The sequence below is a fragment of the Corvus cornix genome, chromosome 3 (genome assembly GCF_000738735.6).
Source record: "Corvus cornix cornix isolate S_Up_H32 chromosome 3, ASM73873v5, whole genome shotgun sequence".
In the NCBI taxonomy this organism is placed as follows: domain Eukaryota; kingdom Metazoa; phylum Chordata; class Aves; order Passeriformes; family Corvidae; genus Corvus; species Corvus cornix.
In genome coordinates this window covers 90871853-90896340 of record NC_047056.1, presented here as the reverse complement: position 1 = coordinate 90896340, position 24488 = coordinate 90871853, and the positions used below count along the sequence as shown (strand labels likewise).

Sequence of the window (24488 nt, the reverse complement as noted above, 5' to 3'; positions counted from 1 at the left end):
ATCCCACCTAGGAAAACAGGAAAGGGGTTTCAAGAAATTCTTTACAATACTTCCTTTCCTCCATTCAGTTTGGAGTAGCTGTTTACTCAGCAGTCCTGCATTACATCCAACCTATTGAATCATTGTTACTAAGCTTCCTGCAGCTACTTCACTGCTATGCTTCTTACAACCTTTGTTCCACTGATAAATTTCTCAGTCACATTTTCTCTGTCTGCTGTCTCAAGAAATCTATAAGCCACAAACCAACTCCCTTTGGCGCTGCCAGACACCCAAGGAGATTCAGTGGATTTTTCTCCAGAAATCCAGCTTTGTACATTCACGCATTAAGCCGTCAGGAGACTTCCTTACATGTTGCTGGAACCACATACTTTCCACAGGATTCTAAGAAATCTTTCTACTTACAAAGGCTAAAAATATAAAATAATACGCTCTGTATGACTTTCTCAGCTTCTGGAAAATTCATTCAGCTTGCATAAAATGGGTCTCAGTTGTACCTGAGCCCATCTCCTACCTATGGCTTCTCTTCAGAATTATTAGAACTTCCTTGCTTTTAGCCCCATGGTTTCTGTCTTAGCTAGTGGTGATATAAAAATATTTTTCCCTGAAGTTTCCTATGAAGTTCCAAATTTCTCTGATTTTGTCCCCTTCTGTAGTTTCCCAGAAGAATATAATCTCTTTAGTGTCATTGTGCTGCCTCAGGAATTACCTGTCTTTGCCACATTTTAATACTTCACAACAACACTTAAAAACGACAGTTTCCTTCACTAATAGGCAGATCCATATCTACCGTCACTGCACCATCCAACAATTTCGTAGCATGCATTGGGCTCATCAGGGGATACATCAATCGATTCTTCCAACTGGCAAAACAAAAGAAGCCATGGAGATAAGTTCCAGGCACTTTCAAAGATAAATATCTTACCAGATTTTCATGGACTATTGCCCCTGTTTCACCTTTCCTGAATAATTTTCTGTCACTGATACACAGCGAAGCACACTCACACATTTACAACGTCCCAAGTGATTCAAAACTAGTGAGTTTCCATGACAGTGTTTCCATTAAGCTTCACCTGTAACTGACAACTCAGAATAGGGTAAAAGAGATATGAATAAAAAAATTCAGAAATAATGACTTTGTAATATTTTTCAGAGACACTTCTCAAACCTTTATGGTTTAACCTTTAAGTGACTTTGTTGAGTACTAATTCACTTGCAGGCTGATGTACTAGTTACTTACTGTGGATAAACTGGTACTAATTAAATAGTCATGCGTTCTATGGGATTATTACTGCCTTTCCCATTTTGCAAGTCACAAAACTAAACATCCACATATTCAGTGGTTAAAAAACTACAATTAGTGTTCAGGAGTTTTGGGCTTGTACTGACCTGATTAACTGGTAGCTCTGGTACAGTAGAAATAAATCCGAAATCTGCAGCTACCATTCATTAAATACAACTTTTTTTTTTTTTTTTTTTTTTTTTTTTTGACAAAAACCGTTTTTTCAGCATGCTTCTGATCTATTATTAAGGGGAAAAAATGATAGCTTCTGGTATGCAAGAGCCTGACGTTCCAAATTATTTTCTGTTGTCTTTTGGGGATGCTTGAGAAAAACATTTTTGTGTAGAAGGGGCTTCTTACTCAAAGGCATGGGAAAAAAGTTCAAAAATATTAAGCTTTTCTGTGCTAACAATTTTACATGTACAGCACAATCAAATCCCAGCAGTGTCCAAAAAGTTTGCTTCTGGAATAGATATTTTTTAGTTGTTTCTTTGATTGTCCAACTACAAATAAATCTTCATAGGATTAATTCAAATTAAACAGTGTGACAGATCTACATGTCATCTTAGGGAAATCACAAACTTCCTGAAGTTTGTCTTAGAGCTTTTAAAAGTTCTGCTGTTAATAAAAGACTATACCTGCTCAATAAGGTGATGCTTTTGTGTGGAAGGGAAGTTTAACATGATGGTACATTAGAATACCTAAAAGACAATGATATGGAGCAAGAACTAAATCTGAACAGAGGACTCTCTGTTACATAGTATGGCTAGACCTGAGTACAGACCAACAGCTAAGTGCACCACTAAAACTGTTTGACTCCTGACAAAGCTGAAGCTCCTCCGTCTGAGAAGGCATTTTCACTGCAGGAGACAACCATTCTTGAAGTTCCATGTAGCACAAGAATAACCACCACACCTTTAAAACTACTGTGGTGCACTTTTGGTGGTATTCTGTCAGCACAAGTCCTGGCAAGAGGTACATTTCAATGGTAGGATCTGCACCCCTCAGCAACAAGATGCTCACCTAAATGCCATCTTACAAGAAAATGAAATACATAATAAGGCACCATTTTTTCCACTAAATATCTAGAAACTCAAAAACACAATTGGAAAGTAGACAAAGTACACCCTCTGTTCCACTGATATATGGCTTTTCCCAGTAAAAACCCTCAGCAGTTGTAGTTGTCTTGCAAATAGAAGGTCATTCATGCCCATTTTGTCTTCACAAAGAAAATGATGTCCAGAAACTTTTTCCTCCATTAAAAAAAAAAAAAATTGCTTTCCCTCAGGGAAAGAAGTGTCCACATTTGCAAATTCATTTATCTCTGGCCTTTTTTCTTTAATTGGTCATCTATGTTTTCTGAAGAAGTCATAGTTCAAATTCAAGTGCTCTTTTATATCCTCTTACCTTTCTGCTTTGGCCAGGCTGCTAACTTCACTACAGAGAGTACATATAAAGGTTTAAAAATAGTTCACCAGTCATGCTGCTGATTGCCTTGTGCTGTCTGACGCTGGTCCATGGAGCATACACTGAGAAACTGTTGTCTAGACTTAATGTTTGTCACAGAGCAGCAGTACTTCTCAATATCAGGGCAGCAATTTTTTCAGAAAAAAGCCAATGTTTCTGGCTACAGGTCATTCCTGCATTTCTAAATGCCAAGGCTAAGGGTTAATGAGGGGTTTGCTCTGGGATTTACAATATGAGGCTTATAAATATATTGGCAGTAGGTTAGGAATACATAAAGTAATACATTGTCACAGACTGGAGATCTATTTAGAATTTTGCTTTTCTCAACTGCCTCTTTTGTAGTGAGGCATTGTAATGATCATTGTAAGCAGCCATTACCCACATAATTGTGCTAAACATTTGCCAAATTTTGCTTTTTTACTGGTTGTTAGTGAACAGCCTCATCATAAAAAAGAAATTCTATTTGTCTGGGATTTCTCCTGTATGTTTCATCTTCAAAGTAAATCTTGAGCTTGTTCTTACTCGCTAATAATGAACATAATGATAATTTGTCAAGTTACTCTTTAAATTAGTTGCTGCTTCCTAAGTGTCACTTGAAGTTGCAAGTCCCATGTATATAAAACCCTTTGAAAAAGCAGACTTTTGAAACTGATTAATCAAAATACTGAGATTAATATTTTACCAAGGTTTAAAAAATTTACTGGCCTTTTATGGGTGGAGGTGAGACTTTCAAAATCATTGAAGTGATCTAAGAGCTGGCAGTATTCTTTAATTGATTCAGGACTCGCAGCCTGCATCTAACCTGGTCAACCTAGAACCTCTGGGTCTGGGAATGCACACAGACTGTATCAATTTGCCTGTGGGGGCTGTATCCCAATGTCAGATACAGACCTGAGGTACAAGCTTCCTTTTTCCTTTCCCACTTTTTCTCAGCTGGGGATTTGCTATGGCAAATCCAGACATGCAAGCTGGATGGAGGCACTGCTGTTTCACAGTGTACACAACAAAGTGATCTTGATACAGACAAAGGGCTAAAATTAGGTTCTCTGAAGAGTCCTAAAATAGTTTGAAATAACAGGCCTCAAATGTTTAAATTGTCTTAGCAATGTCTTAGATTTATGATTATAAATCACATAAACTATTCAGAAAAATGTTTTAGCAAGGGTACCCAGAATCAGAAGATAAGAAAATTGAAGAACAGTAAGAGAATTTAAACAGGATAGAAGCCATTCGTCTTCAGGGTTTCTGCCTGCTTATGAGAAAGAAGCATCAGTGAGAGTTTTTCTTAGGAACAGATAATCTTATTTTGTATTTTGTATTTCCTTCTGGAAGTGACATTATCAACAATTTTTTGAAACGGACTGATTGCATGGCTTAATACTGCAGTTCTCTGTGGCCATTCCTATTTCCTTGCACAATATAATCAATCATTCCATGAAGTTCAACACTAAAAACAAAAATGGGTCAATGATTTTGATATGTTGAACACAGAGCAGATTATTAGCAGTTGTACCAGATGGCTCTTGCATATGCAAATATTTGTTCAAAGCTTGGAGGACTTTGGAGGAGGGCATAAATTAAGGCTGAGAGATGAAGGTGGCAGAAATGGCTGGCCAAATTGCTTTAGTGAGCAGACCATGAATTTTCATGAATTCACTATCAGATTGAAAAGCAGAAGAAAAATCGCTGATTTTTATTCTGGAATGGGAATAAGTGCTTCCGATTGAATAACCCCTACGTAAAAGACAAATCAGTGATACACTGTACTGATTCCTCTCCCACAGTGACAAAATTTCCTACCTACACCCACGTGTCTGGGAGAACAGGGCAGCAGGTATCTAACGTCACTGCTATTTGTAGCAGAGGGCTTTTCATTCCAAAAATGCCAGCTGGGTCATACTTAGCAAATTTCATTGGATTGTTGTTTGAGATAAAAATCAGAGAGAAACTGGTCAGGTTACTCAGGTTGGCAGCCTTGAAGCTCAGCTTTTCAGTTCAGCTAATGGAGTGCCAGAATCCTCCTGCTCTCAGAGGTCTACAGCACCCAGCCATGGGGAAACCACCTCAGAGTTGCTTGGGAAGTCACAGGGGCCAATGCTTTAGGTTTCTGCAGTCTAAAAATTAACAAGTTTACCAACAAAATTACAGTAGAATTTATGATAAAAATAGGAAATGAAGCATATACAGATCTTCTACATTTTGTTTTAGGGAAAGTCACTTCCAGAAGAAAAGTTTCCTGCAATTTTTTCAGCGACTTATGAGTGGCCTGAGTGGATTCATGATCCTTTGGATCAACGAAACTGTGGAGCATCCTGGGCTTTTTCAACCGCAAGTAATATTTTTTTCCTTCCCTTTAAAAGTATCAGTGATGTTATATGTGAAATGAAAATTGTAGTGGTTAGTTACAACATAATTTCAGCTCACTTTTCACTTTTTATTAGCAAATAGGAACTTTTAAAATTGCTACAACTTTCCCTCTGTGTTGTTCCAAAGCCTTAAAATGTCAATCTAAGCTGCAGCACTTTGCTTTTCATAAAATTGTGTAACATAAGATTTTTTTTGTGACAGAAAGTAGAAAATTAATTGACTGATGCACTTTATCTTAACTAATAGAGTAATTTTTTAAAAATCCCCATCCTTTCTGTGCAACTACATGCTTGACTTGAAAGCTTAAAACAGGCAGGCTTTAATTTCTTTACATGTATTTATATGTTTCTGCATTTAACAGTGTCCAACCCTTGCTACTTAAGAAAATTGGGTAAAATGTTTTCAAAATTTATGAGAAGAAAAACCTAAAACTGCTCAAATATTTGTGTAAGAAACAATCTTTCAAATTCTGTAAGAAATGTCAATAATGCAATCCAACCTCATGTGCTACCAATTCTGGTTTTATGAGAAATGGGCACAATGGTCACTTTCTCTAAAGAAGATAGAAAAATCAGTTTTTCTGATGTAAAAATGTACATTTTTCTTGCAATAAATTTCAGTGCATACTTGGATATATAAAGATAGAGAAAAAAATCATGCAATCAAACTTTACGACTTAATTTGGCCAGTGGGTCCTCACAGGTGCAGGTTTCTACAACTGCTTCTTTAAATCACAGCAGTAAGAGAAGGAAAGGAGCACTTAGTCCAGATAAGCCCAGCTCCCTGAAAAAACCAGACTGAACAGGTTCTTTTTCTGATATGTCTTATCCACTGCACATTTAAAAAGAGAAAACCAAGAGAGCTTTTAAAAGCTCTTCTGACAGATTACTGCAGAGATGAACAGAGATCACTGAGGGGAAGACTTTCCAGATACTGTGTCTGAATTTTCCTTTCCATAAGGAATTCACATAATTATTTTCAAAGCTATATAGTGTGAGATGCCTTCACATATTTTTTAGGTGCATCTAACATTTTCAATCTGAATTTACAAGATTAATTGTTGCTCAATGAACAGACAAGCACTGCTGTATAATTTTTTCTTATCATGAATAATTTCTGTAAGTATTCCAAAACTTTACAGTAAAAGGCTTTTATACCTATGAAAATAAATTCATTATTATGGGACATCTCACAGAAGCTCAAAATATAGTTTACATCAACAAACTTTCTTTTCTGAAGTCCTCCTCAAAGCTCAGCAAAGTTAGTGTTGATTTTGACAGGGATTTGAATTTCAAGAGATTTTTTAAAAGTTTATTTTCAAAGTAAAAAATTTGGGGCTTAAAGTAATACAAATAAAATTTAATCACAGGTAATGACCAGAAGTGAGGCTTAATGATTGTTTCATTGTCATTCGATAAAGAAGGTAGAAGTACCTTAGTTTCACCCACAATTTAGTTAACCTAGTCTACATTAAATCAGTTCATAAATACATAAGGACTAAGAATCATCATTATCTGAGTGAATTCAGATAAGGTGTCTATCCCAGAAGAATAATTTTGTGTGATAAGGGAAGGAGGTACAAAGAGTCCTACAGTTACACTTTAATATGAACATCTCCAAATATTCTTTGTAATAAAACCAATACATATTTTCAGTCTTAAATTTTCTTCTTCATAGGACTGTTCTCCTTTTTTTCCCCCCTCACATAAAGGAAAGAAAAATAGGAAGAAAGCAAAGAGATTTGGAGATTCAGCTGCAGGAAGTTGGAAAGTATTTGCTTCTTCTGCTGAAGGCAACCACATATGAATATGCAAACAAACTTTTACAAACATGGTAGAGACAATTATGCAAATGTCTCATCTAATGTTTAGATATGTGGGACTTTATAATAGCCAGTAAATCTAGGGATTTGTCATATTTCAGCAAAGTTGCTCATGATACTTTGCAATATCCCGGTCCTCTCTCACAAAAGTCTGGGCAGATTATATCAGTATTGTTTAGGAAAGATACCTGCACAGACAGAAAATATTGAGGTTGTATTTCCATCCCTCTTTCACAAAAACAAATGCAAAGTTGTGAGTAATTATTTGTTTTTGATAACAGAAAATTTATTTCCATACAGGTGTTGCAGCAGATAGAATAGCAATTCATTCCAAGGGTCAGGTCACAGACAACCTTTCTGCTCAGAACTTGATCTCTTGTGATACCAGGAACCAACATGGATGTAATGGTGGAAGTATTGATGGTGCTTGGAGATATCTGAGAACACATGGGTAAATGTTTTATCTGGCTGTTTAGATAATTTTAAATTGAACCAGTTGCTTAAGTTGTGATAAGACAACACTGTAAATGGACTCAAAACTTTTGTGTCTCTTGAGATATAGGCTCTTCATTTTAAACAACCTTGAGTAAGCAGCCAGTTGCATGAGACAATATTGTGAATATTCAAAAGAATCAAACATCTTTTCTCTACAAAGCAAATTGCAATAATCTCGTCCCACGAGTGTTCCAGAATGCAACACTCTGTTAAGGACTGTACCTAGATCCTTCCTTCAGGTCAGACTAAGCAGAGTTAACAGCTGTCAAATTCCTCATGAACAGCTAGAAACTTTAAAATGGGATATAATCATTTATGGAATCACATTTATTTTGGTTGGAATTTTTGGAGGTGACCTGGTCCAACATTTTGCTCAAAGCATGACTTTGAAATTAGATCAGACTGTTTAGACCATGTCCCTGGACACATTTTTAGTATCTTCAAGGATGGAGGTTCCAAAACCTTTCTTGCAGCAGGTCAGTTTTTTTGACCACTCTTATGGTCAAACACTTTTTTGTCATATCAGCATTTTCCTTGGTAGGCCTTGTGATGGGTGCCTTCCAACTTTTCTCTGTGCATCTGCAAAAGTTTTGTTCTGTCTCCTCTATACCTCTCCTTACATAGTGGAAGACAGGAATTGTATACTCTTTTGCCTTTCCTTCTCTGAACTGAACAAGCCCAGCTGCCTCAGCTCCAGTCCCCTAAGTGCCTTCCACTGGTCTTGATCAGTTTGTCAGTGTCTTTCCTGGGGAACACGTAAGTGAAGATACAACTCCATCTGCTGAGTAGGAATTTGAGGGGAATATTAATTTTTCACAACATCTTGGCAATGTTCTTGATAACAGAGCCCAGTATTGACTGTCCACATTTGCCAAGAGGGCTCACTGCTCACCTACATTCAACTTTCTGTTTCTCAGGGCCTCCTGTCCTTCTCTGTGAAACAGCAGAGGCAGTGCCCTGCCAGTACCTGGGCAGTTCTGGCTCAGAGGCAGGATTTGCCATCTGTCTTTGTTGAACTTCGGGATGTTTCTGTCAGGCTCATTTCTTCAGCCTATTAACGCTGCTCTGAATGGCAGCCATGCACGCTAATCCCTCCCCAACAGTTTTGCATTCTCCACAAACTTTCTAAGGGTGCCTTACATCTAGCTGTCCAGATTGTTAACAGAGATGCAAAACTGTTGCTTTTGTGTTGTCTGCTGGGGAATGCCATTAATAAACAGACACCAGTCACTTTGACCTGTCGACCTTTCAGCATGCCAGTCCACAGTTGACCTTGTAAGCAACTAACCTAACCCAGTAAACTAGAGGAACACCACAGGAACCTATGCTGAAAATGTCACTAAAGACAAGGTAAATGATAGCTATTGCTTTCCTTGTTCTCTATGGAGCCAGTCATTACCTGCCATGGTAAATCTGCACTGCCTGTTCTCCGTCAACTCCTTGAAGTTTGTGTGTCTGGAAATGCCTTCCAGGAGAATGTCAATAACCACATTTTAGATACCATATAATCAAATCCTGCTGTTTTTCAAATTATCAGAATTTTGTTGTCCTTTCTGTTCCATACCAAAATCTGTTTCCTGTCTTGTTTTCATACAATCTCATCCCTTACTCTGCTATATCTGAAACTGACAGACAGGGAGATCTCAGGTGTTCTCTCTGTCGACATTTAATTTTATTTATATAACAAACAAACCATGACAAGAGCAAAAGAATGTCAGACATGATGTTTTGTAGTTGACATGACAGCCTGGGGATCCAGGAGAAGACCTGTCACACTATACAAGTGATAATTCTGCTTTCTGCAAGTGTATCAAACTATTTCTGACCTGACAAGGATTTTGTGTTGTTATAGGGAGAGTTTACATCGAGTGCTCCTCTGCCTTTTTCTCTTAGGGTTTCAACACTAAATTGGCTGTCATTTAGGTTTTGAGCAGGAGATCCTTTAGCTGAGTGATTCTACCCAGCAAAAGCCTCTCAGCACCTCAGGGGGTCAGGGAAAAGGATTTCTGCATGAAGAAATGAAAGTCATAACTTGACATTTTAATTGTAAGCACTTTTAAACTGCAATACTTTTCTATAACTAGAAGAGCAGTCCCATTTTACTCAGTAGCTCATGTTTTTGGGAGAGTAATTCCAACTCTTTCTCTCTTCATTTTAATCTTCCATTTCTCTCTGGATTGTTTTCTTGCCTGTTAAGAACAGGAGCACAAGAATTGCTGGTGTAGATAAGAGAAGAAATGAGAATAATATTTATGAGCACTATCTCCACAATAGCTGGAGCAAGTTATTTTTAGAGGAAAAGCTGTAAAGAATGCAGCAGTAGGACAATCTCCTAGTCTTCTATTCCCTCTGACTGTTATCCCTGTATGGGCACAACTACCATGAGCCCCATAATAATAAGATTCTTCCTATGGCAGAATGTAGTATTATTTTGACCTTACCGCTGTGGCTAGTGACACAGCCTGTTATGCAGATGCAATTTAAGTATAAAAGAGTAAGCTTTTTCTTAAAAGAAAAGCACGGCAGGCTGAAGCTCTACAGGACAGTTCATTATCAGCCTGGCTGTACCCTCACAGGTGTGAATGCAGTAACATTAAGTTTGACCTGACTGAGTAGCAGTGTGACAGTGGTGTGCTGAGCAGGCTTTCTGACTGATGTAAGCCTGGAAACTTAGAGCCACAGCACCGCAGCTCACACAGCACACCTGTGAACTGTCTTTTCACCTCCACACTCCCAAGTACTGGCTTATTGCTCAGCCTCATGGTGTTCACCAGCCTCTTGCAGCTGATTGTCTTGAGTAAAGAATCTGAAGGGCAGTAGTGAAAACCATCAGGAATTTTTGGAAACTAACTAGATCTCCAACAAATCTCAGCAATCCAAGATTATTTTCTTAGTCACTTATTAAGCTTTTTTGTTGCCATGGAGCTAACTCCAGCATGTACAACATCATTGGGCTATGACAGACCTTTTCCTGCTACCATTTTTATCCCTGATCATTGATTTGCCATCAAAGTACCACATATGAAGGTATCCCTACTTACTTATTTTTACAAACATTTCTACAATCTGATTTTCTTCCCTCAAGTTCAAATGATATTTCAAAATCCATCCCAACATTTCCAGACACAAATAAATACATTAAGGGAAATACCCAAATACCTTTAGAACAGATACTGGAAATACACAAGAGCAGCTCTTCTGGATCTGAGCAAGGGTCCATCTAGCCCAGTGTTAAGTCTCTGACAGAAGCCAAGAGCAAATAATATCGAGAATAACAAAAAAAAATTTAACTTTTTTAATTCACCGGACCAATAATTTAATCAGTTTTGTAGCTAAACCCCATAATCCATAACCTTTTACCTGTGACAATGAAAAAAATTGGAAATTTATGGCATAGAAGTTAGAAGTGTCTTTTGAATGAGCCCTGTCGAATAGTCCTTGCTTCCTCACACTTTCAGGTGACTTATTTTTAGGAATCATTATATTGCAATCATTTTTTTATTATTTCCATACCCTGCAATAGGGAGAAAATACATTGATTTTTTGTGGGGCCTTGTAAATTATCACAGCGGGTGTTCAATGCTGTTTGAAGTTTCTGATGTTTTGATTTCTGGAGTGTGCTTAGCTCAGGTTTTTGACAGATGTTCAGAAAAATCAAGTGCTGACCTAAACTATCCCCAGTGAAGTCAGAAAACTATTTCCATAAAGCTCAATGAAGCTAGGCCAGTGCTGAGACCTGATGTTTTAGAATCACTGAACACCCAATTAACAGTGAAATCTGCTATAAGTGGAGCTGAAACACTGTTTAAATATCACTCTTTCTCTTTATCTTCCTCCATTAATTAAAGAATAAATATGTATTCTATTACCAATTATTATTAATTTTAGGTATTTCAGTTAAAAGCTACAATTTGGGAGAAATAAGTGTTCTTTGAAAGTATCTATTTTAACTAATAAGGAAAACTAAAAGGTTATATTCATCAAGAATGAGGAAAAAAAATTTCATTTTCAGGTAGTATTAAGGTTAGACACTTGAATGCAAATAGTGCTTCTAATCACAACAGGGCTTAATCTGATTTTTACCTTGGTTTCTTGGCAGTTGCAGGGTATGAGGAAGATGTTATTGTTATTAGCCAACTTACAAATAGCATAGTCTAACGTTTAAGATTGTTTTTTTATCTCACAATTCAAACACATAAATCCAATAAATCCACAAAAATTTTCATTAGACTGGACACATAAACATGACTGAAAATTACTTCTGTCAAGAATGTATGGACATACTACAGAGTTTTCCTGGTTGTACCTGGATTCTGCTTGTTTCTAACGTTATTTTTGTATATATGTATCTATATTTGTGCATATAAACATATTCACATCTATTTCTGTTTTTCTTCTGTAAAGAACCTTTTGGCAAGGTCTTCTCCTTGAAGCGTTTTTAATGTTTGCTGGTGTGCTGGTGCTTCAGTACATACAAAATCATGCTTCAGCAGAAAGCTGTTCAATTATGTTAAACATGTCTGCACAAACTGTGGTTGGTGAAAAGATTCAAACATGGCTCCTGGTTCAGAGTGAGTGATCTTATCTGGATAGCCACACAGCTCCAGTGTGCCAGTGCAGCTTTTATTGCTTCACTTCTGTTGTACAAATAAGACCCATCCATGCAGAACCTGTGACAAGCCCATTGGGACAGTCCAGCTGAGAGGAGGGGAAAAAAAAATCCCTATCCCAGGAATGAATTTTTCCTCTGTTGCCTCCCTCTGAGGGGTTTCTAAGTACGCCTGAGGAATACTTGATACTAGGCTGTAATTGCCTGCTCCTGCCCTGCTTATTGTCAATCATGCTCTAAGGACTGTATTTGCCCACCTTCTCTGCCTTGCAGGCTTGATTGCACTCAGCAGCAATCCTGTGTTTCTTTCGAAAATCTATCATCAGTGCTGAATGGAATGATTATGCATATAGAGACAGACACATTTTATCAATAATTAGAGATGTGTACATATATAAACCAAAGATTTCCTTCTACCCGGTAGAAGAAACACAGCATAATAAATTAAAAAATGAGCAGTAACAATCTGTGCATGCTTGGACAAAATACTTGCTGTTCCCCACTGGATACCTATGAATCCAGAATACTGTCAAATTCAGAAGGAATCAAAAGGGGTTGTCAGTGACCAGATTGAAGACCTAAGCAATAACAGCCTAACAACCTTAAATTTACTATCCCTTTTCATCTAAGTAGAATTGCTTTTGAAGCTTCTGGATGTATGTGATCTAGTCGGGGCAGAAGGAAAAAGACATTCTCAGATTTTCTATCACCAAATGCTAATGGGAAAATGCCATTTCTTACTCAAAATAGCTGAAACATATATGAGCTCATCTTGTAAAACTCCTGATGACTAAGTATACACTGGCAAACATAGTTATACTCCATATTGTGTAGAAATACAGTTTTCACTTCCTCAGATTCAGAAAGTCCAGTATAATTGATGAACTACCTAAATACAAATGCTTTTTATAGGACTGCCTATTTTAAAATATTCTGCTTCAGCAAAATATTTAATTATGCTCTTTAAAAGAAACCCTCTCCTAGGCTTTCATGGCATTAACACAGAAATGTGTATATTGTTTCAGAAATGTCTAACAGTATTGCATGCATCCTGTTCCACAAGCCATTTTTTCTAAAATAAGCCCATTGACAGTATTGGTAACTTATTGATCCATTTCAGGGTGAACTTTCATGCATTGTTAATGAGATGAATATACCAGGTGACAAGCGCTAAACACATTTTTTACCCTCTCTTTGGAGAAGGGTGGGGAGAGGACTACTGTAATGGAAACTTAATCATAAATATCATGTATATCAATTGAAGCAAATGCCATCCAGTTGTAGATACGAGTCATTCACAATTCTGAAGAATATTACTTGAAATACACCAGTTGCAAAATAATTAAAAGCTTGAAATAAAATGACAAAAATGTTTAAGCAAGCTTCTTATCAACTCTTTTTTTTAAATACCTGAACAGGGTTGTATCATATGCTTGTTATCCATCGTTTTGGAACAAACACCTGGGGCCATCAGCAGAAAATCGCTGTTATGTGTCAAGTGAACATGGAAAAAACTATACAAATGGGCCATGTCCCAATGCTTTTGAAAAATCCAATCGGTTATACCGGTGTGCCTCTCATTACAGGGTGTCCTCAAAAGTAAGTTCATGACATTCACCTGTTGTCTCACCAATTTTACTCCTTTGGGGCTTGAATGTTATCTGTCATACTTTAATATGTTCACTTAACTTCAAGAATAGAGCAGTGAATTTTCCTTTAGGTTGCCTTTGAATTTTTCTAAGAGTTGAAATTCTTTATAGTTTCTCAGTTGTACATCATCTCTTTAAAGCTGATAATTTGTGGTCGCATTGAAATTAGAGACAGAAAAGAAAATATGCAGTTACAACAGTGCAGTTGTTCTTCTTAAACATGTTTCTGAAGGTTTTGCTAATTTGGTAAACCAAATATTCTCCAGCAGAAGCACAAGTACAATGGTATATTTATACTATACATATGTGCACACAATGATAAATTAGTATGAGTTTTAATTTTATTTAATAAAATGTGTTATCTTCCCTTGCCCTCTCTGTTGCTGCTCTCACCTCCTCTCAGGAAACCGATATAATGAAAGAAATCATGGACAGAGGACCAGTGCAAGGTATGGTAAATTTAAAGGATGGTAACATTATTGAAATAATTAGACTGTGCAATGACCTTGTATCCAAATATTAGAAAACACAAATTCTTTGCCACAATGAAGAAACTGGTCATATGCACTGTAGTTCATCCAAGGACATTTGGTGGGTAAGTCATGGCCCTAAAGGCAGCATGACTGCATCAGAGCCTGTAATGAGTAAAATGACCTTGAGCTGGATACGTTGAAAATTTGTGCAAAATCTGTGTGCAGTAAATCCATGTGCCCTTTTTCATGACAGTTCTTTGGTCATTGGTGAAATAGCAATCTGTAGCTGTGCAGGTGGAATTAAATGTTAGCTCTGCTCCATAGGGCTGGGGTTGATTCCCCCACTGGCTAAAGCCAACTCACCAGGCCTGCTCTCCTCTGAAGGTAACGCTGAACTATATGGGCCTTCCAGCAAATCATTCAATACTGAAATACCCCAGAATTTCTCATTTCAGAGCACAAATGCTCTTGTTGAGGCCTATCAGTTTTGAATTTTTCTGCTGAACTCTGCAATGAAGATCCCTGACCTCTCAGTGGTCAGAAACAGAGAGACTTCAGCACTGAGTAGGGAAATGCAAGAAACTTTTTTTTTACCCTGGATACTGTCCATTTGTGGATGGCAACAGCTGAAAATGCAGGTTCCTGCTCACACCCCAGGCCAGTGTAACTAGAGAGGTTGATGGATGTGGGCCTTGGGGTGAAGGAGAAAGGTCATAGTGCAGGATGTCTGCTTGTCTTGGATGGCTGGCTGATGCAAAACCAAAGGATTTTACTTCAGGGGACTTCTGCATTTCTACTGCCTTTAATTATATAAGGAATTATCATAATCCTAAATTTATTATTCAGATCGTTTTGACTATTAGATAGAACTCATTTTGGTGCACCATGGAGTTGAAATTACTTCTTAAAGCTTGTTATGTGGGCAGCTGCAATTAATCTGAAGCTCAGACTTAACGGATCATCACTCTTTTTTTTTGTTCTGTCCAAATATGTTTACTCAAGGAAAATATTCTTTCCCGTACTGTATTTGATCTAAATACAAAGACAGTAATTTCTGCTGGTTTTAGAAAATGATAAAAATTAGGATCCTCAAGATAGATTTTCAGGCCTCAAATATTGAGTTCACAGTCTGTGTATAAACATTTTGCTGGATTAATCTGTTAGTACTAAATTTTACACATAAAATAATCAATATTCAGCCATTTTTCAGGATTTAGGCACTCAACAATTCATGTAATTTTAAAAATTTTAATGCTTTTCGTGTATCAGGTTAAGGTGATGCTGTATGTGGAAAAATCAAGATCTACATAAAGGCATATAACCGAGAGTATGTATCATTGTGTGAAATCACTTTCTGTTTTTTCTTTTGGCTGTAATATGAATTTTAAATGAATCACAATTATGATCCTGTAATTTGTCACTCATTCTATCTTCCCATATTACAAATGCAGCCAGGGCAAAAGTCTAATTTTAAAACCATATCATACTGTTTTTCTGCATATGATCTTCAAATACTGAAGGAGATTTTCCATTATTCATTCACTTGTCGTTCCTGAAGAACTTACAGAGTGCTTAGGGACAGTCTTACCTAATGTACTAAGTAATGTTTAATAGCTGGAAAGCATTCAAGATCCTTTAAAGATCATGATGATGAATGGACTTTGATTTTTGAACATATTCAATGTTAAGAAAAATTATGTTTTTTTAACAACTGTGAAGCAGTAGGTGTAGGAATGTAATTGAAAATTTTGTGTTATACAGCTTCCAAGTTTGAATGACAATTTCTCTCTGACCTACGTCATTGTCTTACATGGTACAGAAACAGCAATTAGCATTTTTGGATTCAAATGAGGAAATACTAGTTTTTTTAAGAAACCAATTTTCAAGCAGTAATATTTCACCAATCCTTTGAAAACATTCAAATGGACAATCTAATATTGGCCATTCATCCTTTTTTTTTTTTTTTTTTTTTTTTTTAATGGGCTTTAGGAAATACTCTGATGATTATAATGCTGAGGTAGGAAAATTATCCTTTCTGACACATTAGTCAGTCTTGATTAAAAGAAAGGCTCACACATTGTTGGCAATACATCAGAGTTTTGACCCCACAAAACTTACAAATTCAGCTATCATGATCTTGGGAAAAATTCTTATATTTACTAACACAAGAAAATTATCTTAGAAAGCACTTGGCTATATTAATTAAGCCCTATATTAGTGTAGGGCTAAACTCTGTTTCCTTTTGTAGCTACTAGTTTTATTTCTCATGTCTTTGCATGATTAAAAAGAGATAAAAATTCCTATGTAAGCATTTTATGCAGGGGAATCCATAGAGGAATCAATCTTTTAATCTGCTGCATCTATATGCATAGATCTGATAAGCTCAGCATGACTGAAGTAGCTCATGCATGACCTACAGTAAAACTTAAGAAAATCGCTGCCTTTTCTGATTCATTAATAATTAATCCATTCATTTTGGGAAATGCAAAGTCTCTCCTATGCCAGAGGGAAAAAAAATTAGGTGGTGGACTGTGGTCATCTCGTTCAGTCCAAGTCACAGTATGTATCAGGACAAAGTCACTGAATAAATAAAAATGTCTCAGTCCTAGATCTAGAATTCTCATCATCTTTGCCCATCCTGTACTTCACGCACCCAGACCACTCTAACTCCAAAGACTGTATCATTATTTAGCTCCTGATTGCAAGGTATATACATATACATAGATATATATATTTACATATATATACAAATGTATGTATACGCACACACACGGGTGTGTGCTCAGGCAGTATATATGTAATATATAATCATGGATAAAATTCTCTCGCATAAACTAAAGTTATTTTGGAAACACACTTCAAAAATTCCTACCTCATTTTAATGGAAAAAATTTAGGTATGGTATCTCTTCACAGACAAGAACGTGTCTCATTTGGGGCACAAGTTAAATTCTTTGTACTTACAGTTGAAGGCAGCAACATTGGAAGAAACAGATGGGCTAAGTCTATTAATACATGGCTCCATGGCTGGTGTCACAGATAAAATAGGGTTTTTTGACAATGGAATGGCCTAAGCATCAGGCATGCTGGCATCAGATGGGACTCACCTTTTGCAGAAAGAAAGGAGGGTCTTTGCTCAGGAACAGGGGGTCTTTGTTGGCAGAGCTTCAGCAAAGGTGTGATGGGGAAGGGACACAATATCAGGCTTGTCTGTGGCAAGGTGTGGGATGAGATGCAAAGTTAGAGGGACGGGGTGCTAGTGATGATCCTCTGCCTGTGCCTCTGAAATGTGCTGGCCACTCTGGAACACACCTGAAGTCATACAGAGTTGAGCCTATGACTCCTGAGGGAACAGAAGCCAACAGGGAAACACCATTCCATTCCTGGAAGTGTTCAAAGCTAGATTGCATGGGGCTTTGAGCAGCCTGGTCTAATGGAAGGGGATATCCCTGCCCATTGCAGGGGGTTGGAACTAGATGATCTTTAAAATCCCTTCCAACTCAAGGCATTCTATGAGTCTATTATTTAGAGTTGCTGATAAAGAATAGATTATTTTCTGAAACTGGACCTTGATTTCAAGAACAATGTGACTCACAAATGAAACTACCTTCTCCTGTCTCAGCCTGATGACAGATGAGATCTTTGAACCTCAGCTCTCCCATGGGAGGTATGAATTTTGCAGTATTTGCGTTCAACCTCATTTCTTTCCCTCCCTTTAGCCAAGGTATCAAAACAAGATCCAGGGAAGCCTCTACAGTAATTTTTTGAATGACTTATCCCCTTCACTTCCCCTGTGATACCCTCACCTAGAATAAGGCTAGCAGGTGTGTTCTTCACCCTTTCTGTTCCCTTTTATCATTTTCAAGCTCTCCCTCCACAGGATCCTCTGCAGCTCAGAAACCTCTACAGGTGATACTGTACCTAGTGGTACAGGGACATCAGCAGAAGTTAAATTTCTTGCTCTGTGCACTGGTGGTCCTGGGGACAGAGGGAGGAGGGGGACCTTTGCAAAGAGCTCTAATGGAGTCCTGAGCTTGCATCTAGAAACACAGAATAAAGTTTGTGTATTTTTCCACTTGGTCTGTGGCTATCAATATGTGAGCTCTGGTTTGGCAGGCAGCTCGACAGAAGCTGTAACACTACTAATTCAAAACATTTAATTTTTTTCTGATTTAACTGATATAGCCATATCCCCAACTTGTCACCTAGGAGGCATCATGGCTGTTTAATCCTGTGCATTGCTATCAGCTTACATTTTTTACATTTTTTTATGTGATTAACCTCATTAACAAAGTACATTCTTAGCCAGGTTTCCTGGGCAAATGGCCTTATTTCACTAGGTTTTGAGAAGTTTTTTCATCCCCTAAAATTTGTGACTGTTTTATATTTTCAGCCAAATGTGATAGAGGTTGTAAAGATAGCTAATTTCCTTCAAGTTTGTGAAAATATTCAGGTAAGAAAAAGAAATTTCAAAGTATGCCAGACAGAAAAAAATGACTGCATGAGCTCAGTTTACTGGATACTGCAGATCTATACCAGGCACATGTTAGAAATAGTGCAACCACTTAAAAAATGGTCAATGAAACTTGTACTTTTTGGGACTCCCAAGGTGCAAGACTTTAGGAAATTGGATTACACTAATTCTCATGTTCCAAGCTGTGTGTCAGTTAAAATCATAAGCTAAAAATAAGCTGGAATTAAGATTCTATTTAATGTTTCTAATTCACTGGAATTTAAAGGTAATGTAGACCTGAAAAGTATTTTCATTTCTCTGGATTTGTTAGCCCACCATAAAGCAAATAGAACTAAGGTGGCAGAACATATGTCGAAAAGAAACCCAGAATTATTTTCTTAATAAACAAATAAATGATACTCCTAAGAAATAACAAATAGGCATAAGATGCAACTTGTAATCTTCATTCTCTTGCGTAAAATTTCCAGTTCATCACTCTTTCACCTTACATTTTTATGAAAAAAAGGAGTGATTTTTCCCACACTTTTACCTAAAAGTCATGATTTATACATATACAGAAAAACTAGTTTTCTTTAAGGACATTACTGTGTATTTGACGAACTTTAGGTTTCAGAAAAAGGCATGTCACTCCACCATATTTCACAGGCTACACATTTTCTGTTAAATGATTTTCTTGAATATGCAGATGCTACTCAGAACTGAGTATTTATGTAAGCCTTCACGAGGCAATGTTTCTTCTTACTGTATCAGAAGAAGTCAATGACAGGGAGTTTCCACAACATGGAAAACCAAAAAAAATTATAAGAGACCTTTGAGAGAGCTCTGTTGAAGTATTTCTGTTGTTTTGCTCACAACAGGGCACTTCTGAGAAATTGATGCTTTGAGATTAATTACAAAGTACACTTAATGCAGTCCAACACACAAGAATTTCACTGGTAAGATGCAAGGAGCAAAGAGGAATAGAAGTAATGTTTGCTGACTGTGGTGATTTTCCTATTGTTTTTCAGCGATAATGAAAGTGTATGAAGATTTTTTCCTTTACAAAGAGGGAATATATCGCCACTCCCAGAAAGCAGGATCTAAATGGAAAACTCATTCAGTCAAACTCCTTGGGTGAGTAAAGCACATTCTTCTACCCTTTTTCTCTGCCATTCATGGGTGTAATAAAATTTCAGTGACCAGTCTGGAACCCAAATATTTGACTGTCACAGATGGAACACTGCTACCTCCCAATATAAGGCTGCCTTGTCTGAGAATTTTAGAGAGTATTGGAAAGAAGTGTAGACCCATTGTCTCTTAATCTACTCTAATATTGGTTCAAAAACTTCAAATATAGTGTTTATAGAATAAGCCATTAAACCCCATATAAATATAGAAAAGACCCACATACACACACACACACACACACACAAATATAAATAAAAATACTTTTTGGGTATTCACAAATATTCCAAGTACATATCAAGTTGTGAATGCAAATAGAAACATAAAAATTGACAGTGACCTCCCAATGAAATGGTATAGCTTACTGGTACAGCAGTCTGGGCTCTCTGTGCCTTGAATAGAAATAAAATGTTGCTGAGATGCTGGTGATTTTATTTGGGAAACTGCTTCAGAAGTGTGTGTGTAGTACACCAGTGGATTTCCTCTCAAATGTAGACCAGGGCCACTATGTTAAGAAGACAAGTATCTAATAATGCATATGCTCGAATTACTGAACACACCACGAGGTTTTATTCTTTGACGTGAAGGGAATATGAAAGGATGAATTTATTAAATCAGCAAGTGCGTACACAGAAAAATGACTGGGGAATCTCATGCAAACATTTTATTGGTGGTCTAGAATATCATATAAATAATGATTCTGTGCATGCTAGGAAGATTACGGAGAGTATCTTCAACAAGTAGTTCAAGAAAATAAAGTTGTGAAATAAGGTGCATTTTGTGCTTGTGGTCTTAGTGAAGATGTCTTCATAAAGGGCATGGAAATGCATATAGCTGTGGAAACTGCTGGCTATGAATTACAAGAGTGTGCTTGATAATGGCATAGAAGCAAAGAGAAGCAGCAGGCTTATGAAAGATCATCCTTCATACTGCTGCAAAAAAAGTATTGACTCAGCCTAGCAGAGGAAAAGCTCCTGAATTATGATTATAGAGAATATTGTGAAGCAATGAAAAAGAGAAACTGGAATTTAGTGTAGAAAAATGGAGGGCTGAATTAGGAAAAGATGTTTATGGAGAACACATGGTATATGTTGGGTTTTGTGTGTTTTTTGTTGGGTTTTGTGTATTTCAGGTATATTTGAACAGCCATGAGAAACCAATAACATTAGACAGTAAAATTTGCAGTGCAATTTGGATAATTTAGCTCAGGGAGGAGCTGCTGAGAGGCTGTGAGTTCAGGGGTTGGAAGGGCTGTGAAGCATGCTTGGCGCAAGCATAGGTGATGACAACTAATCCCTAAGACAAGATGCTCCACATTTGTGCAGAATAACCTACCCAGATGAGTGACTGTGCAAGAATGGCACCAGCAGACAAAGTGATGGCTGAGGAGAGAGAGAGGAGAAGATAACTAATGTACCAACTATATGCACCAACTATATGAAGTTCAACAAGGGGAAGTGCCAGATTCTGCACCTGGGGTGGGGCAGCCCTGGATGTATGGACAGACTGGGGAATGAGATGCTGGAAAGCAGTGCCTCAGAAAGGGACCTGGCCAATGGCAAGTTGAATATGAGTGGGCAGTGCCCTGGCAGCCAGGAGGGTCACCTGTGTCCTGGGGGACATCAGGCACAGCAGCACCAGCTGGGCAAGGGAGGGGATTGTCCTGGTCTGCTCTGCACTGGGGCAGCCTCACCTTGAATACTGTGTGCAATTTTAGGTGTCACAATATAAGAAAGATATTAAACTATTTGGGGACATCCAAAGGAGGGCAATAAAGATGTTGAAGGGCCTTGAGGGGAAGCCATATGAGGAGCAGCTGAGGTCTCTTGGGGTGTTCAGCCTGGAGGAGACTGAGGGGAGACCTCATTGCAGTTACAGCTTCCTTGTTAGGGGAAGAGGAGGGGCAGACACTGATCTCCTCTCTGTGGTGACCAGTGACAGGACCTGAGGGGATGGCCTGGAGTTGTGCCAGGGGAGGTTTAGGGTGGATATTAGAAAGAAGTTCTTCATTCAGAGGGTGGTTGGGCACTGGAACAGGCTCCCCAGGGCAGTGGCCACAGCACCAAGCCTGACAGAGTTTGAGAAGCATTTGGACAATGCTCTCAGGCACGTGCTGTGACTCTTGGGGTGTCCTGTGCAGGATCAGGAGTTGGACTCGAAGATCCTTTTGGGTCCCTTGCAACTCAACATATTCTGTGATTCTGTGTTTCTATGCTGAAGTGGAAGCTGAATTGAATGGGAACTGACAGGCTGTGCAAAGAAAAGATAACAACCCTCAGGCAAGGAGCCACTCTGAGCAAAACCTGAGTGCCTTGACTGAGACACAGGAATGTGCTGAATGGTCACTGCCAAACACAGAGTAGAAGGAAAGATGACTGGTCTCATGTACTGAAGAAGGACATAAGAAGTGAAAGAAAAAGAAGAAAACTGAATATGATGTTATGTAGGAAACCTCAGACTTGTTCAGGATTTAATATGGGGAGAATGCATTTTCTTACTAACACATTTACTTAATTTGAATATTCCTGAATGGATTCCAGTGGATCCAACAATATAAAGAGTTACCAAGCCTTGAATTGTCTAATGCACAAATGTTGTGGCCTCCAAGACTGTGCTATATAAAAATATTTGCAGAGCTGTTTAATAGTAAAAATTGAATTAGATCTTGACAAGTTGGAGACTGTTGGATCCCTAGGCTAGGTGTTTCTAGCAATGATAAATCCAGCCATAAAATATAATTCTGCATCATGAACTCTAAACCACTTCTTTTTACAGATTTCAATGTCTTCAGGATTAAGTCATCACTTTTTAATATCATTTATTAGTTTCAATGAATTTGAATGCAAAATATGTGTTGTGGGTATAAGTTCTTTGTCACTCATATATAGGTTGGGAGCAAAGGAAAATGTAGACACCTTGACCTAAATGAAAAACTCATGGGAATCTCCTCATAGTTGTACTTCAAATAAAAATAGTGATGAATAGTTGCATTTTGCTTAGCTGAGATGGCTCCTGGAGAGACAAAAAGGAGCAGAGACATACTGATAGATAGGATAAAAAATGCAGTTTTGTGTGGGTTGATGCTTATTTTAGGCTCATTTTTATTTATAACCCCTTCCATAAAAGAGATTCAGTATGTGTAAAGGGCATCCATAATAATGACTGACCCTATTAAGTTGATATTTGTAATATCTCAGAAACATTTTTGAAAGTGCCTTAAATTGCCCATGAACTGTACAACATATAGGGTGATGGAGTGATAAAATGCAAATACATTTTGGTGAAGCTTGCAAGAGCTATTTGTACAAAACCAGAAATGCACATATAAATTGCCTAATTGATCATTGGACCAGAAGGATTTTAAATGTTTAGATTCACTTCCCTTGTTCTGCAGCTTGAAATTGCAAGTTATTTTCTATCATTCAAAGGCTTATTTATAAAATCAGCTCTGACAGGACTGGGAGTCTGTTGCAGTGGGGTCTCCTGCAACATCCATAGACAGCGAGGCCCATGGAAAGAAAAAGGGAGTGATTTTTGATAGAAGTTTCAGAGATCTTTATTTTCCAGCCACATGGCCAGGGGACTGCTGAAGAACTGAGCAATCACAGGACAACCAGGGTCCTCCCCGGGCAGGGGAACACAAAATCACCAATGGGGAACAGGATTAGGATACGTGTGACCAGGGAGCAGGGAGACCCCGTGCCTAGGCCATGCCTCTACCCCAGGGTCCCCTCTCCCAGGACCCCATGGCAAGGAGGAGGAACCCCAATAGGAGTCTATCTCCATTGAGGTACTGTGTGACCTCAGGTTCAAGGAGAAAATATGAAAACATGGAATAGCATGGAAGGAGGAGGGGAAAATGTGGAACAGCCAGGCGGAGGCTGTTGCGGGGAGCAGTGTTTGGGTTTGGTCAGTCTCTCTAGACAGTGAAACAGGGCTTTCAGTAATCTGAAGGCAGGATGGACTGACCCACTGATACTTAGAGAGAGCAGGATCTCTCAGGCAGCTTCTGTGTCAGTATTCCAGAGACAGAGAGGTAAGCAGAAAAAGTGAGTAATGGAGACTGGGATACATAACAGCTAAGTTTTGACTTAGAAAAGTTAAATCCCTATACCTCAGCATGTTTATCTTTTATAGCTATTCATCTGCTCTAGCTTGAGTATCTAAAGGTGAGCTGAGTTGCTTTGTTGGATCTGATTTCTCCTTGTAGACTATAAAAGAATTTGTGGGATAACATCACACTTAAATAGCTAAAATGAAAAATTCTAGATTAGATTACAGAAATCTCACATGCAATGGCATCTTGAAGTTGCTTAAAACCAAAATGACTGGTGCATAATATGCATAGTAAGACAGTATTTTCAGAATATCTTGCATATGTATGTGTGTATGTACGTACATGCATTCATGGATCCGTACATACACAATTACAGCTCTTAATGACACCAGAATGAAAATAAGTTAAAGAGGCAAAATGAAGCTGCAAATGGCAAGTGGGACTAAGAAGGACAAACTATTAGTTTGGTAATTTTCATTTTTTCATCTGCACTCTGTTATTTTAAGAAGACTGATGGATGAAAAATGACATATGAAACCATCATTTTAATCTCATGGTCTCTTAATAAAAAAGGCTAAATTCACATCAAAGATGAACTTGGTGGTAGATTTCTTTCAGATCTGTGCATTTAAG

At 37.8% G+C, this 24488-nt stretch overlaps 1 protein-coding gene across 6 annotated transcripts in view; it reads left to right on the top strand.

The window, feature by feature from the left end:
• Nucleotides 1–24488, top strand: part of TINAG (tubulointerstitial nephritis antigen) — a 97415-nt gene that overhangs the window by 11578 nt on the left and 61349 nt on the right. For all 6 annotated transcript variants that reach the window (XR_002273165.2, XR_002273166.2, XR_002273164.2 and 3 more), the window contains exons 5-9: nt 4955–5078; nt 7236–7386; nt 13458–13638; nt 14092–14137; nt 19642–19747. Coding sequence is in view for 2 of the 6 variants with exons in the window: in XM_019289819.3 (XP_019145364.1) it covers nt 4955–5078; nt 7236–7386; nt 13458–13638; nt 14092–14137; nt 19642–19747 (608 nt within the window). In the remaining 4 variants the exon portion in view is untranslated. The remainder of the gene's footprint in view (nt 1–4954; nt 5079–7235; nt 7387–13457; nt 13639–14091; nt 14138–19641; nt 19748–24488) is intronic.